The sequence below is a fragment of the Scyliorhinus canicula genome, chromosome 7 (genome assembly GCF_902713615.1).
Source record: "Scyliorhinus canicula chromosome 7, sScyCan1.1, whole genome shotgun sequence".
Taxonomy (NCBI): domain Eukaryota; kingdom Metazoa; phylum Chordata; class Chondrichthyes; order Carcharhiniformes; family Scyliorhinidae; genus Scyliorhinus; species Scyliorhinus canicula.
In genome coordinates this window covers 24987294-24999479 of record NC_052152.1, presented here as the reverse complement: position 1 = coordinate 24999479, position 12186 = coordinate 24987294, and the positions used below count along the sequence as shown (strand labels likewise).

The window sequence follows — 12186 nt, the reverse complement described above, 5'->3', positions numbered from 1 at the left end:
AAGCCTACTCGTGACAATAAGCGATTTTCATTTCATTTTCAAGTTTCTCCAAATATTTAAACAGAAAGAGTAGGTAAAGTGAATTGTCTTCTCGAGAGTGACAATGGGGGGCTAATAGTAAATACTAAATAAATGGCAGATGAAATGAAGTAAATATTTTGCTTCTGTCTTCACTGTAGAAGATATAAAAACATTCCAGTAATAATTGCAACTCGTGGGGTGGAAGGGAGAGGGGAACTCGGTGAAATTATGATCACTAGGGAAGCGGTACTGAAAAAACTGATGGAGCTGAGGGATAAGTCTCCATGTCCTGATTGACTTCATCCTCGGATCTGAATAGAGGTGGCAAATGAGGTAGCACGTGTTTGTATTAATTTTCCAAAATTCCCTAGATTCTGGAAAGCTTCAATCAGACTGAAAAGTATCAAATCTAACCCCTCTATTCAAGAAGATAGACATGAAACCAGAAACTGTAGGCCAGTTAGCTTGGCGTTTGTCATGGGGAAGGTGTTAGAATCAATCATTAAGGAGACAAGCCAAAGGTAATTGGGAAGAGGTCAGCATAGTTTTATGAAAAGGGGAAACATATTTAGCCAATTTACTAGAGTCCTTTGAAGGTGTGACCTTTGTGCATAGAGGGGAGCCTGTAGATGTATTGTATTTGGATTTCCAGAAAGCATTGATAAGGTACTGCATTAAAGATTACTGCAGAAAATAAGAGCACAGGATGTCGGGGGTAACCTATTGAATTGAAGATTGGCTGGTTGGCAGAAAAGAGTGCATGCCAAATGGGACTTTGTCTGATTGGCATGATGTGGTGATTGGGGTTCCACAGGGGTCTGTGCTAGGGCCTCAACATTTTATAATTTATATCAATTATTTAGATGAGGGGAGCAAAGTGTCCCGGCTGGGTCACTGTCTGTGTGGAGTCTGCACGTCCTCCCCCTGTGTGCGTGGGTTTCCTCCGGGTGCTCCGGTTTCCCCCCACAGTCCAAAGATGTGCGGGTTAGGTGGATTGGCCATGCTAAATTGCCCGTAGTGTCCTAATAAAAGTAAGGTTAAGGGGGTGGTTGTTGGGTTACGGGTATAGGGTGGATACGTGGGTTTGAGTAGGGTGATCATGGCTCGGCACAACATTGAGGGCCGAAGGGCCTGTTCTGTGCTGTACTGTTCTATGTTCTAAAGGCATGGTAGCTAAATTTGCAAACAATACAAAGATAGGAAAGTATGTTGTGAAGAAAACATAAGGAGTTTGCAGATGGATACAGCCAGGTTTAGTGAGTGGTCAAAAATCTGGCAGATAGAGTATAATGTGGGTAAATGTGAAGCCCACTTTGGCAAGAAGAATAAAAAAGCAGAGTATTAAGTATGTAAGGATGAGAAAACAAGGTTCAGTTGTATCGCTTGAGGGTTACAAGGTAGCAAGGAATGAGCTTTAAAAAAAAAGGGCTTAGGAGAGCTAGGAGGGGGCATGAGAAGTCCTTGGTGGGTCGGATCAAGGAAAACCCCAAGGCTTTTTATTCTTATGTGAGAAATAAAAGAATGACCAGGGTGAGGTTATGGCTGGTCAAGGACAGTAGTGGGAACTTGTGCATGGAGTCAGAAGAAATAGGAGAGGCGTTCAATGAATACTTTTCTTCAGTGTTTACCAAGGAGAGGGGCCATGTTTTTGAGATTGAGTGTGTGATACAGGCGGGTAGGCTGGAGGAGGTAGATGTTCTGAGGAAGGATGTATTAGCAATTTTGAAAAACCTTGGGGGCGACATGTTCCCTTGGCCAGATGGGATATATCCAAGGATTCTTTGGGAGGCAAGGGATGAGATTGCAGAGCCTTTGGCTTTGATCTTTGGGTCCTCACTGTCCATGGGGATAGTGCCAGAGGACTGGAGAGTGGCAAATGTTGTTCCTCTGTTCAAGAAAGGGAATAGGAATGCCTCTGGTAATTATAGGCCGGTTAGTCTTACTTCGGTGGTCGGTAAGTTAATGGAAAAGGTCCTAAAGGATAGGATTTATGATCATTTGGAAAGATGCAGCTTAATCCGGGATAGTCAACACTGATTCGTGAAGGGTAAGTCTTGCCTCACAAATTTGATTGAATTCTTTGAGGAGGTAACTAAATGTGTAGATGAAGGTAGAGCAGTTGATGCGTATACATGGATTTTAGTAAGGAGTTTGATAAGGTTTCCCCATGGTCGGCTTATGAAGAAAGTAAGAAGGTGTGGGATAGAGGGAAATTTGGCCAATTGGATAAGTAACTGGCCATCACATAGAAGACAGCGGGTGGTGGTGGATGGAAAATTTTCAGACTGGAGATCAGTTACCAGCGGTGTACCACAGGGATCAGTGCTGGGTCCTATGCTATTTGTGATCTTTATCAATGACTTGGAGGAGGGGGCTGAAGGGTGGGTCAGTAAATTTGCTGATGACACCAAGATTGGTGGAGTAGTGGATAATGTGGAGGGCTGTTGTAGACTGCAAAGAGACATTGATAGGATGCAGAACTGGGCCGAAAAATGGCAGATGGAGTTTAACCCTGATAAGTGTGAGGTGATTCATTTTGGTAGAAAAAATTTGAATGCGGATTACAGGGTCAACGGCAGGGTTCTGAGGAATGTGGAGGAACAGAGTGAGCTTGGGGTTCATGTTCACAGATCTCTGAACGTTGCCACTCAAGTGGATAGAGCCGTGAAGAAGGCCTATAGTGTGTTAGCGTTTATTAACAGGGGGTTTGAGTTTAAGAGCCGTGGGGTTATGCTGCAACTGTACATGACCCTGGTGAGGCCACATTTGGAGTATTGTGTGCAGTTCTGGTCACCTCACTATAGGAAGGATGTAGAGGCATTGGAAAGGGTGCAAAGGAGATTTACCAGGATGCTGCCTGGTTTGCAGACTAGGTCTTATGAGGGAAGGTTGAGGGAGCTAGGACTTTTCTCTTTTGAGTGGAGGAGGATGAGAGGTGACTTAATAGATGGTTATAAGATGATGAGGGGGATATATAGTGGACGTTCAGAGACTGTTTCCTCGGGTGGATGTAGCTGTTACAAGAGGGCATAACTATAAGGTTCAAGGTGGGAGATATAGGAGGGATGTCTGAGGTAGGTTCTTTACTCAGAGTGGTTAGGGTGTGGAATGGACTGCTTGCTGTGATAGTGGAGTCGGACACTTTAGGAACTTTCAAGCTGCTATTGGATAGGCAGATGGAGCACACCAGAATGACAGAGAGTGGGATAGCTTGATCTTGGTTTCGGACAATGCTCGGCACAACATTGAGGGCTGAAGGGCCTGTTCTGTGCTGTACTGTTCTATGTTCTATGTATTACTTAAATAGAGAACGACTGCAGAATGCCAAGGTGCAGAGGGATCTAGGTGTTCTTGTGCATGAATCACACAGCTAGTATGCAGGTGCAGCCGGTAATAAGAAAGACTAATAGAATGCTATCCTTTATTACTAGAGGAATTGAGCATAAAAGTGCGGGTGCTATGCTTCAGCTGTACAGGGCATTGGTGTGACCACATTGACTGTGTGCAGTTTTGTCTCCTAATTTTTAGGAAGGATGTAAATGCATTGGAGGTGGTTCAGAGGGAGTTTACTAGATTGACACCTGGAATGAGTGGGTTATCTTATGAAGATAGGTTTGAAAGGCTGGGCTTGTTTCCACTGAATTTAGAAGAGTGAGGGGTGACTTGTTGAATTAGATAAGTCCCTGAATGGTGTTGACAAGGTGGATATAGAAAGGATGTTTCCTCTTGTGGGTGAGTCCAGAACTAGGGGGCATGGTTTTAAAATTAGGCGTTACCTTTTTCGGACCAGGATGAGGAGTATCTTTTTCTCTTTGAGGGTTGTGCAACTTTGGAATTTTCCGCCTCAGAAGGTGGTGGAGGCCGGGTCACTAAATACTTTTAAGGTAGTGGGAGATAAGATTCTTGCTGGATAAGAGAATCAAAGGTTATTGAGGATAGCTGGGAATGTGGAACTTAACATGAACAGATCAGCAAAGATCTTATTAAATGGTGAAGCAGGCTCGAGGGGGTGAATGGCCTATTTCTGTTGCTATTTTGTATGCTCGTATGATAGTAATAACTGAAGACGGGCTTCAGAATTATCATGGTCTGCCATTTTAGTGCATAATCTGCTGCCAATCTTGCAATTATTTCCATGTCAGAGGGAGCAGTCAGAGAATTCCTTGTGACTGACTGACTATGGATGTTCATATTGGCACAGTATGGAGAGTTATACAAAGAACAAAGAAAATTACAGCACAGGAACAGGCCCTTCGGCCCTCCCAGCCTGCGCCGATCCAGATCCTTTATCTAAACCTGTTGCCTATTTTTCAAGGTCTACTTCTCTCTGTTCCCCACCCGTTCATATATCTGTCCAGACGCATCTTAAATGATGCTATCGTACCCGCCTCTACCACCTCCATTGGCAAAGCATTCCAGGCACCCACCACCCTCTGCGTAAAAAACTTTCCACACACATCTCCCTTAAACTTTTCCCCTCTCACCTTGAAATCGTGACCCCCTTGTAATTGACACCCCCATTCTTGGAAAAAGCTTGTTGCTATCCACCCTGTCCATACCTCTCATAATTTTGTAGGCCTCAATCAGGTCTCCCCTCAACCTCCGTCTTTCCAATGAAAACAATCCTAATCTACTCAACCTTTCTTCATAGCTAGCACCCTCCAAACCAGGCAACATCCTGGTGAACCTCATCTGCTTTGGTTTCCAGAACAGCGTAATGACCTGACACAGATGAGGCTCGCCCACAAAGAATGGAAAGTTTGTAATTGTGAGCCAGAATTGCTTTCAAAGGAGAAGGAAAAGTTTTTAAAAAAGCAGTGAAAATCAGAGTAGCAAAAAGACCTTTAACTTGAGATTTCTATGAGCATTTTTCCCCAAGCTTCAATTGTTTTGATTTAAGTAATACATTGGTTTGATAAATCTGTATATAACAAACACCAAACTGTACATTCTTATACACGTTTGTACTGCTGTATATTTATCAAGAGACATTTCTGTAAGTGAATTCCTTTTTCGTGTTTTAAAAAGTCAGCTTTGCGTGAGCTGCGATTACAACCACAGTTCACTCTGTATTGTTGAAGTATAATACATTTGTACTGCATAATTGTGATATTGCTTCTTGAAAATGTTGGAACTAATTGCCTTTTTTTTTCTTTACTTTTCGAAGTTGTGACCGACATATCTTGACCATCTAAATGAATCGCTGCTTTGTCTTTATTATCTGTTCACAATTCTTTTTTGCACGTGCCATCTGGTAGTGGATTGCTGTCAAACTAACCTGCTTTGTTCATTGTGTTTTGTTCTTAGGATTGAGTAAGCTGCTATGAGAAAGAAAGATGGAGAAAGAAGAGTTGAATCTGATAAATGACTACAGGTACAGAAGCTATTCTGCTACAATTGATAAAGCTTTGAAGAACTTTGAATCCTCCAGTGAATGGGCAGACCTTATCTCCTCACTGGGAAAGCTTAACAGGGTGAGTAGACATGCTATATGGTGTAATAGTGCCATGCTTGTAAGAAATTGTAATGAAATTCCCCCCCTTCTACAGCAATATGAAGTGCTGAGTGTAGCCACTCTTAATGAGCTAAACTGACCAAAACACAAATGCTTGGCATAGCTTCAAATGCACCTTTTTTGGCATTGGCAAGGGCCAGTTAATTGGGTAAAGAAAAAACACACTAACGGGGGAGTGCTGGTGATCAGCTATGACTTATGTTGAATGGCGGAGCAGACTTGAAGGGCTGAATGGCCTACTCCTATTTTCAGTGCTTCTAATTGTATCTGTTTTTTCAGGGTGGTGACATTTAAAATCAGCTGATTTTTAAAACATGTCAAAGATAGAAAACCTTTTAAAATTCCTCCGTGTCTTTTAAAATAATTATTTTTATTCATGGCATTTTCAGTTTTATACGGGAAAAAAAAAGAGACACAACATCAGAAATCAACCACTCTCCAAAGACCCCTATCTCTGCCCCCTTTTCCAACTATAATAACAAAAGAACCCCCCCCCCCACGCTGATGTTTCACCACTCTTTAAAGAAGTGGATGAACAACCTCCACCTCGAAGAGCCCCTCATCAAATTACAAACTTTATCTTTTCCAGGTGCAGAATCTCCTCCAAGTCACTCAGCCACACCGTCGCCTTAGGCAGCTCCAGGTCCTGCCACCTTAACAGTATCTACATCCGGGCTATTGGGGAGGAAAAGGCCAACATGGCCACTCTCCCCACATGCACTCGCGCAACTCCACATATTGCCACACACGAGCTCAGAGCCACCTTCACCCCAGCATCTTTGACATAGTTCCTGCGAAGGCCTCCCAAAACTCCTGCAACTTCAGACATGCCCAAAACATGTGGACATTATTCGCCGGTCCCCCTTGTCTTCTACTCTTGGAAAGGGCAGCATGGTAGCATTGTGGATAGCACAATTGCTTCACAGCTCCAGGGTCCCAGGTTCGATTCCGGCTTGGGTCACTGTCTGTGCGGAGTCTGCACATCCTCCCCGTGTGTGCGTGGGTTTCCTCCGGGTGCTCCGGTTTCCTCCCACAGTCCAAAGATGTGCCGGTTAGGTGGATTGGCCATGATAAATTGCCCTTAGTGTCCAAAAATTGCCCTTCGTGTTGGGTGGGGTTACTGGGTTATTGGGATAGGGGGAGGTGTTGACCTTGGGTAGGGTGCTCTTTCCAAGAGCCGGTGCAGACTTGATGGGCCGAATGGCCTCCTTCTGCACTGTAAATTCTAAATTCTATGAAATCTATAAATTCTATGATATCCGTGACACCGTCATGTGCGTCCTATGCATCATCTTAAATTGGATGAGACTCCGTCTTGCACATGAGGAGGAGGTGTTTACTCTCCGCGGGACCTCACTGCATACCCCGCTCCCCAGATCCTCTCCCCGTTTCCATTTTATTTCCTCCACCAAAGACTGCCCACTCCATCAACTCCCCATATATGTCCAAGATCCTTCCTTCCCGATCTCTACCTCGGACAAAATTTTATTTTGCAGCACTGAGGGTGGTATCTTCAGAAATGTAACCAACTCCTTTCTAATGAAGTGCCTAATTTGCCCTCTCCCACACCTTAAACATGGAATCTCGGCCTGCCTGGAACAAACCTGTGATTGCCGCAAATCGGCACCCACAGTGACATCCCCTCCATCTTAAAATGCTGCCGCCATTGTTTCCACACCCGTGGCACAGATACCATCACTGGGCTTGTGGAGTATCTGGTCGGCCAGAATGGAAGAGGTGCCAATGACAGGTGTTCCTCTACACGAGGCTTCCTCCATCCACCCCACACTGACCTCTACCCCACCGCCCACTTCCTGAACTTTTCAACAGTAATGGTTCAGTAGCGCCAACCCGCCACTTAGTCTGTCCCTCTCCAAAAACGCCCTCCTGATTTGGGGTACCTTACCCGCCCATATAAACTCTGAGATCATCCTATTAACCCTACCAAAAAAAAGATTTAGGCACAAAAATCGGGAGATTGTGGAAGACAAATTTCTCCATGTCTTAATTTGTGATGGGAGCTGCTGAGCTCTCTTAAGGGATGTAAATGAGTATCTTGTTGCTTTTTCTACCCCATCAGTCGCGCTCAGTGACTTTTGTTCACGAACCAATGTGGATATAAATGGCTGGAAAAGCAGAAATTAACCCCAAATTATTTTGGGTGTTCCCAAATTATTTTGGGTGTTAATGTGGTGGAAATTAATTTGCAAGTGCTGGTGTTAGAGCTGTTATTGTCACGTGGAATGTGTTAGGTGTCACCATTCTGGTCTCAATTTGCATCATCCAATACTGAAAACTCCAGTAGGCTACATGCTAACAAGCCTCTGCTAATGCTATTCTGCTTGTGAATAGTTTCCTGGGCTGAGAGATATGCTGTTCAGAGAGGTAGATTCTGCCACAACTAAAGATTGCAACAGTTTTAAATTCCATTTGATACGAAGGGTTGTAACTGATATCATGAAACAAGATTCTCAGTAGATCAATTGACCTTGGTGCCATTCATAGTGATATTGGAAAATTTGTTTCACATGAGATATATGTGACACAGGAGATCTTGGGTTTGCGGTTCTAATGCAGTCTTGAGCCCCTTACTGCTTCCAGCTAAGTCAGCAGACTTCTAGTGGCAACCAAAATATATATTCTGGTCCATCTATTCTATCTTTGAAAAATCTTTTTGGAAAACAGATGAAAAAAGGAATAATTTGGATTTCCTCCGGGTGCTCCGTTTTCCTCCCACAAGTCCTGAAAGATGAGCTGTTAAGTAATTTGGACATTCTGAATTCTCCCTCAGTGTACCTGAACAGGCTCCAGAATGTGGCAACTAGGGAATTTTCACAGTAACTTCATTGCAGTGTTAATGTAAGCCTACTTGTGACAATAAAGATTATTATTATTATTACCAATATGCCCATTGACTCCAGGAGTACAATAGTTAGTTTGCTCGTGGCAGTATTTGTAAACTATTTTTTTTTTTAAATTTAGAGTACCCAATTATTTTTTCCAATTATGGGGCAATTTAGAGTGGTCAATCTACCTACCCTGCACATCTTTGGGTTGTGGGGGTGAAACCCATGCAGACACGGGGAGAATGTGCAAACTCCACACGGACAGTGACCCAGGGCCGGGATTCGAACCCGGGTCCTCAGCGCCGTAGGCAGCAATGCTAACCACTGTGCCACCGTGCTGCCCCGTATTTGTAAACTATAAATAACTCACTAGGACTGATTTGCTGGGGCAACGGAGTGGTTAGCCCTTCTGCCTCGCAGTGCTAGGGGCCCATGTTCATTTCTGGCCTTGGGTGACTGGAGTTTGCATGTTCTCTCGGTGCACATGTGCGTTTCCTCCCGCAGTCCAAAGATGTTCCGGTTAGTGGATTGGCCATGTTAAAATTGTTCCTTAGTTTCCAGGGATGTACAGGTTGAGTGAGGTTTCAGGGATAGGGAAAGGGCGTGGGCATAGGTGGAGTGCTCTTTCAGAGGGTCGGTGCAGACTCGATGGGCCGAATAGCCTCCTTCACTGTAGGGATTCTATGGTTCCAGGTGCATTAGGCACTCAAGCTCCCAAAAGGGCTTTCTCCAGAGTCTTACAATCTCATTGGTGACAGGACATTAAAAACATGGACACACAGGCTTCAAAGGAACAAATTTGATGCCTTTAAGAACTCACTAAAGGGCCAAGTGACACATGGACAAAGTTTTGATATTGGGGTACATTGTGGAGGTTGCTCCTGTACATACAACTTTATGGAAACTTGGGATAAATAGGTAAAAATGGTTAAAACTCTGGGATCTTTTCTTTAATGAACTGGTTTGTAATGGGGATGGCTTCAGTTGTGGGTTTGTGTATATATAAAGTATACGAATGAAACATCTATAAATATATCACATCTGTAAGGGGACAGCACTCGTGTACATCTTATATTAATTACCATTGTGATTCTTAAATAAGGTTGTCCAGAGTCGGGATTGATGGAGGCAAGGCTGTTGCTAAACTTTACCCTTTGTTGAAGATTCCACTAAGTACAGTTGTTATGGGTCAGGGTTTAGAGAACCCCAAAGTGTATCATGGAGTTCACCTGACCCACAACTTTCAATAGATTGTGGTATGGGGAGCACATGGCCCATTCTACAGGTGTGGTACAGCAGAAATGGAAAAGTTTTTTTTTAAAGCAAAACAATGTTTATTTAAAACATACAATGAACATCTTCACGGTAGCATTGTGGATAGCACAATTGCTTCACAGCTCCAGGGTCCCAGGTTCGATTCCGGCTTGGGTCACTGTCTGTGTGGAGTCTGCACATCCTCCCCGTGTCTGCGTGGGTTTCCTCCGCGTGCTCCGGTTTCCTCCCACAGTCCAAAGATCTGCAGGTTAGGTGGATTGGCCATGATAAATTGCCCTTAGTGTCCAAAATTGCCCTTAGTGTTGGGTGGGGTTACTGGGTTATGGGAATAGGGTGGAGGTGTTGACCTCGGGTAGGGTGCTCTTTCCAAGAGCCGGTGCAGATTCGATGGGCCGAGTGGCCTCCTTCTGCACTGTAAATTCTATGATAATCATCAATTCAAATACAACCCCCAAAGAATACAATGCTAAGTAATCCTTAAAAATTTCCCAAACAACATCCAGAAGACAAAAGAAACACCTTTGAACAGAAGCACATCAGGTTTACATTCACTTCTGAGAACATATGTAATTCTGAATTCACCAAATGATCAAGAGATAATCTTTTCATGGCAGAGAGATCAACAGTGCATCTGCTCTGTCTGGCTTCAGCTCCAACACTGAAACAAAACCAAAAAAACACAGACACACCCAAGCTTTTCTCAAAGGGAAACTAAAAAGCAGAGCAAGAGCTCAGCTCCACCCACACTCTGACATCACTGCAGTAACATGAGCAGGCAAACATTTCTTAAAGTGACTTTCTCAGGGCACAGTACAGGGCTGAGTATGAAGTTTCACTTGGCAAACTCTGTCATTTGATCTTACATCACTAATGATGTCAACTGAATGTTGACACATTTAACATTAACCCTTTATCTATAGTCGGGATTCTGGTTTGTGGGCTTTCATATTTTCCATTATACAGAATATCAATAAATCCTTTTAAAATGTCCCAGTTAAACACCGACCTGTTGCTACATTATGATTTTAAGCATCAGTGATTTGGAGTAGGAACCCTGCTTCTCCCCTGAATTCAGTTGTGTTGATGCCAAATACGATGCCTTGACAAAGGATCATCTGGATTCGAAACGTTAGCAGGTCTGGCAGCAGGAAAGAGCTGAGATTTTCCAGCATTTTCTCTGTTGTATTGATGCCAGTCTCTTAGATTGGATTAATCAGAGATATTTCCTGCTCTGTAAGATTCAGTGCCATGCCATGTAGTGTACCGGTTCATTGTTACCAGGGAACAATTGCCGTTGTTATTTTACAATCAATTTTAGCATGAGCAATCAAATAGTCTGCTTGTACGAAACAGTTTAAAAATGGCTGATAAGAAAATGACAGGGGAAGAGGAGTAAGGCCAGATGTAATCCTAATTTCTCCTTTTCGAATGGCTATCTGTAATGTGACCAAATGCTTGGTTTCCAGTCATGTTGCCTATGATGTTCGTCTTAGCTGGATGGTAGTGCGCTGCTCTGAGTAAGAAGGTTATCAATTCATGCCCCACATCCGAGACGCTTGACGTACAAATGCAGCTGATACTTCAGTGTCATATTAAGGCAGGTTCTACCTTTCGGATGTGATCAGTCGAGACCCCATTTGCTTTCTCAGATGGGCATGCGATCAGGTGGCTCATTGTGTCTTGCTTGCTCACTCTTTCAGTTTTGTTGTAATTGGGTTTTGTTGGCATAATGTAATGGAAACAATGGATATTTTATGTTGCTGAATTTCCCATTTCCGGCATGATGCTGTGTGAGGGAGCAGCGAGTGGGAGCCCTAACATATTAGACGGTGGAGGAGGAAAATCCCAAAGGTTCCTTGTAAAGTTGTCTTAGAGACAGCACTCATCACAAGGTTTCAGTGAACTTTAGCAATGCATCATACTATACAAATATGCAGAGTGTATATTTGGGGTGTGTGAACTTTTTTGTGTTTAGATTAGTGAGGGAAAGCAGTAAATGCGATGATAAGTGTCCGCATGTGTTCTTTCCAGAGCAGTAACTTCAAAAGAAAAATAAATGTCTCTGTATTGTAATCTGAATAAGGTTGTTTACATTATGCAAAATAACAGCATTACAAATATGCATTTGCAACCTACCTGGGAGTCGTTCAAAGGGTCATTAATTCAATAGCAGTAGTCTAAAAGTGGGGAAACAAAGGGAATGGTTTTTGCCTTGTACTGGTCCTGGTGCAAAGTTTTGGTTTGAGGCCCCCATGTTGATATGGTCGAGATCATTGAACTATATTAATAGATCTGCAAGCGGACTCTGACTAATTTAGGCTCCCAGCAAATTCACAGGTTCCGCCCGGCCTGATACCAACCCTGAGGAACATCTATTTCATAAATCTGCAGTGAGGCTAGCAGTGCCTAGTGTCGGGAACTAAATCAATGAAGGTATTCTGTGGTGACTGTTGATGCGCACACTGCATGTGCGGCTGGACACAAAGTAACAGTGATAGGTCTTTTGCATTCCTGTGGAAATCATACTGA

At 43.5% G+C, this 12186-nt stretch overlaps 1 protein-coding gene across 10 annotated transcripts in view; it reads left to right on the top strand.

Moving 5' to 3' along the window:
- The window catches only part of dop1b (DOP1 leucine zipper like protein B), a 160059-nt gene that overhangs the window by 33578 nt on the left and 114295 nt on the right, over positions 1-12186 (top strand). For 9 of the 10 annotated variants that reach the window (XM_038801573.1, XM_038801580.1, XM_038801581.1 and 6 more), the window contains one exon: positions 5329-5495. In XM_038801573.1, the coding sequence (XP_038657501.1) occupies positions 5358-5495 (138 nt within the window). In that variant the 5' untranslated portion in view covers positions 5329-5357. Of the gene's footprint in view, positions 1-5327; positions 5496-12186 lie in introns of all 10 variants that reach the window. The other variant, XM_038801575.1, reaches the window with a different exon arrangement.